At 59.3% G+C, this 3,962-nt stretch overlaps 1 protein-coding gene across 1 annotated transcript; it reads left to right on the top strand.

The window, feature by feature from the left end:
• The first annotated feature begins 21 nt into the window (after positions 1–21).
• LOC145718594 (GPI-anchor transamidase component GPAA1-like) lies at positions 22–989 on the top strand. The gene is made up of 2 exons (XM_081810105.1): positions 22–235; positions 646–989. The coding sequence occupies exons 1-2, from the start codon at positions 99–101 to the stop codon at positions 887–889; spliced, it is 381 nt and encodes a 126-aa protein (XP_081666231.1). The 5' UTR covers positions 22–98; the 3' UTR covers positions 890–989.
• Positions 990–3,962: the final 2,973 nt, after the last annotated feature.

Raw genomic sequence — 3,962 nt, 5'->3', positions numbered from 1 at the left:
CCCCCCCCCCCCCCCCCCCCACCCTGGCTGCACACGCACCGCCTCTGAGCCCCTCGCCTCGCAGGGTGGTGAGCACACAGGCCCCAGACAGAGGCTGGATGGCGCTGAAGCTGGTGGCCCTCATATACCTGGTGCTGCAGTTGGCCTGCATCGCCCTCACCAACTTCTCGCTGGGCTTCCTGCTGGCTGCCACCATGGTGCCCGCTGCTGCCCTCACCAAGCCCTGTGGGCCCCGGTACGTGCGGTGCCGCGCCCCAAGCCCAGGCCCTGTGCTCCTTACCACCACGTGCCCTCCCGCGGACCCCCTCGCCCACTCCCGCTGTGCCCTCCCGCGGACCCCCTCGCCCACTCCCACTGTGCCCTCCTGCGGACCCCTCGCCCACTCCCACTGTGCCCTCCCGCGGGACCCCTTGCCCACTCCCACTGTGCCCTCCCGCGGGACCCCCTCGCCCACTCTCACTGTGCCCTCCCGCGGGACCCCTCGCCCACTCCCACTGTGCCCTCCCGCGGGACCCCTCGCCCACTCCCACTGTGCCCTCCCGCGGGACCCCTCGCCCACTCCCACTGTGCCCTCCCGCGGACCCCCTCGCCCACCCGGTGTCTGTGCCCCCCCAGAGCCTGACCTGACCCTGCCCCTCCACCCAGGCCGCTCTGGGCCGCCCTGCTGGTGCTGACGAGCCCGGCCGCCACACTGCTGGGCGGCCTGTTCGTGTGGCGGGAGCTGCAGGAGGCTCCCGTGTCGCTGGCCGAGGGCTGGCAGCTCTTCCTGGCCGCGCTGGCCCAGGGCATGCTGGAGCACCATACCTACGGCGCCCTGCTCTTTCCGCTGCTGGCCCTGGGCCTCTACCCCTGCTGGCTGCTCTTCTGGAACGTGCTCTTCTGGAAGTGATGTGTGGCCCACGGCCCTGCAGCGTCAGGACTGGGGTGGGGGGTGGGGACCCCCCCCGGCGTTGTCTCCCTCTTGGGAAATAAACAGGAGTTTTGTTTCAGCTGCCCTTTGGGCTGTTGGCCAACTGTCTGCTGTCCGTGCGGGGCCCCCAGGCCCGTGGGTGAGAAGCTCTGCCTGAAGGCCTGGCCTTCCCACACACCTCCTTTCTGGAGGGCACTGCCCTGGTCCACTTACTGCTGGCAGGAGTGAGGGCCCAGCCACACGAGCCTCGGAGGAGAGCCTCGGGTGGACACTGGGCTTGGACTGAAAACGGCACTCACAGACCCCGCCCTGGCCCCCGCCCCAGAAGCATCACGGTAGGAGGCAGGGTGCTGGGTAAGAGGAAACACAGTGGGAGCAGGGCTTGGGGCCTGACAGGATCTGAGGTCCCAGAGACCACACTGCTCTGTCTGCAGCGCTGGAGTTGAAGGGGCAAAGGGGCTGGAGCTGGAGCCCTGCAGAGATGACCTGGGGCGTGGGGAGTGGCACTACCGAGGCCAGAACTGCGGCGTGGGTCTGGGAGGGGCACCTAGCCAGCTTCCTTGGAGCTGAGCCGGCCCAGGCCAGCCAACCCTAAGAGGCAGACCAAGGTGGAACAGCCCACCCAGCACCACCTCGGGGCAGCAGGCCACGGGTCCCCTGAAAGGAGTCGGGAGGTTAGTGTCCATCCTGGAGGGAAGAAAGGGAAGAAAAAAGCAAAATGTAGCTTTTCAGCGATGCCAGGCCCACATCAGCTCCCCGAAAGGGTCTGATGGGGTGGCAGAGTGGCCCCACGCAGAGAGTGTCTCTTCAGTGCCACACCCAGAATGGTGGGGCCTGGGAGGTCCTATGGAGGAAGCTCTAGCCCGCAGAGCCCTGCTGGTTCTCTGCTGATGGGCACCTCTGTGTCCGGCATTGTGGGGGATGGCGGTCGGCAAGGGTGTTGGAGACCCACTGTGACTAGTGGCCTGTCACTGGCCTGCTTGTTCCCAAGATCCAGCTGGGATCCCTTTATTGTTGAGCAAACTGTTCTGCTCCTGAGGCTGGAGAGAGACTCGGAGCCTCAGCACCCCAGGGTGCCTCCCAGGCTGGCTGCTGTTGAGTCTGACCTCTCATAGGTCAGGCCCCACTTCTCCGTGGCCTTGCTGTCCTCTTAAGACGCACAGACGTCTCCGCTCTGTCTTAGTCCCTGCTGTCTGTGTGTGTGGGAGCTGGCATCCAGTACAAAACCCCTTCCAGGCCTTTTAGCCAGGCTTTGGCCTCAATCAGCCATTTTTAACTGCAGTTAGTCCCTTAAAACACACATCTTGAAAATATATTAAATCGTGGAACATACAGGTAGGAGGGCAAAAGCAAAAAGATTACCTCAGTTGTGTTCTGAACTTACCTGTGCAGAATTCTTCCTGTCTATACAAAAGATTTGAAACCATGGGAACGACAAAGTTGATTTGTCAGGGAAGTGGGATTTCTGTTGTGATTTTCAGTAATGTCACTTGTACGATACTTTTTTTTAAGATTTTATTTTTATTTATTTGAGAGACAGAGATAGCAACAGAAGCACGAGCAGGGAGGAGAGGGAGAAGCAGGCTCCCCGCCGAGCAGGGAGCCCAGGACCCCGAGATCATGACCTGAGACGAAGGCAGGCGCTTAACTGACTGAGCCACCCAGGCGCCCCTATATATTGTTTTAAAACAAGGAAAGCTCAGGGCACCTGGGTGGCTCAGTCAGTTAAGTGTCTGACTCGGTCTCAGCTCAGGTCTTGATCTCAGGATTGTGAGTTCAAGCCCTGCGTTGGGCTCCACACTGGGTGTGCAGCCTACTTAAAAGAGAAGGAAAAAACAAGGGAATGTCAAGCTGTAAAGATGTAGGTCAGATGTACAAGGACAGAGTATAAGGTCCTAAATGCTTTATATTGATGGTGTGGCAAGGTCTGCGACGTGTCTCCAGTATCTGTCCTTCTTAGTCATAGAGCCCAATTTTGATCCCTGTGCCTGGAGGTGTGGCCTTGTGACTATGGGGGGGCCAATAGGATAAGAACAGAAGCTTCGGGGTGAATACCAAGCAAAGACCTCACCCAGAGAGACCGGCCCTCTGAGCCCTTTCCTTTCCCCTGCCCATGGGAATGTGGAAGTGATGGTCAGAACGTGAAGTGTGTCTAAGACACGAGGTACAGCCTGTGTTGAGAACGGAGGGAGAGGAGCAGGGACTCCCCGACCATCCAAAGGCATCACACAGCCCTGGTTTGCTCAACTGGGCTTCATTTACTGGAAAGAGAAACAGACTTGTACCTTATATAAGCAGTTATTTTCTGACACTCAGATCTAGTTCCAGCTAATACAAGAGAGACTATCGCTGAACCCAGCTCGCAAGAGGATTCAGTTGCCAGCTAGATGAATTTGGAAGTATATGGTTGTTGTGTTGATAATCAGTACTTAGTAGGACGTACTCATTTGTTGCTTGCTTCCCACGCCCCAGAACGGAAGCACCATGGGGGGCAGGGACACTGTAATTTCCTGCCACCTTTCTAGCTCAGAGCCAGATACATGGTAGAATATTCATCTGTATTTGTTAAATGAAAGAAATAAGAAGCGGGAAGAAGAAGAAGGGAGACCCTCCGGAGGTCCAGGAGGAAGCTCTGGGGGGCAGACCTGACAGCTTCCACAGGGCCCTGGAGAGTTGCCTATGGCTTGTGGTGTGGGGTGAGCCCAGGAAGGTGAGGGTAGCGGCCCCCAGCCAGGCAGGCCACCCTCCACCCACCTCAGAACACCCAGCAGCCTCCCCACAACCAGGCCCACCGCAGACACCCTACTTGGCCTTGGGATGCCTCTAGCAACTCACCTGGGTGTCCCAGATCTCCTGCGCTCTTCTCAAACCCTTTGCCTAGTCACCCCACTCCACCTGAAGTTTCAACGTCGGCAGGTTGGGGGCTGCTCTGGACACCATTAGCCAAAAACTGCACCCGCAAGCCCCAACTGCCTTCATGCCCACACTCAGGTCCTGTCTCCTGCCCAGGCCCCTCTTCTGCGGCCCCGGTGTGTCACCTCTGGCCTCCTGG

Source organism: Leptonychotes weddellii, unplaced genomic scaffold (genome assembly GCF_054177405.1).
Source record: "Leptonychotes weddellii isolate Sample4059 unplaced genomic scaffold, ASM5417740v2 HiC_scaffold_18136, whole genome shotgun sequence".
NCBI classification, from domain to species: Eukaryota; Metazoa; Chordata; class Mammalia; order Carnivora; family Phocidae; genus Leptonychotes; species Leptonychotes weddellii.
The sequence above is the reverse complement of the archived record's forward strand: the minus strand, read 5'-3'. Positions and strand labels throughout refer to the sequence as shown.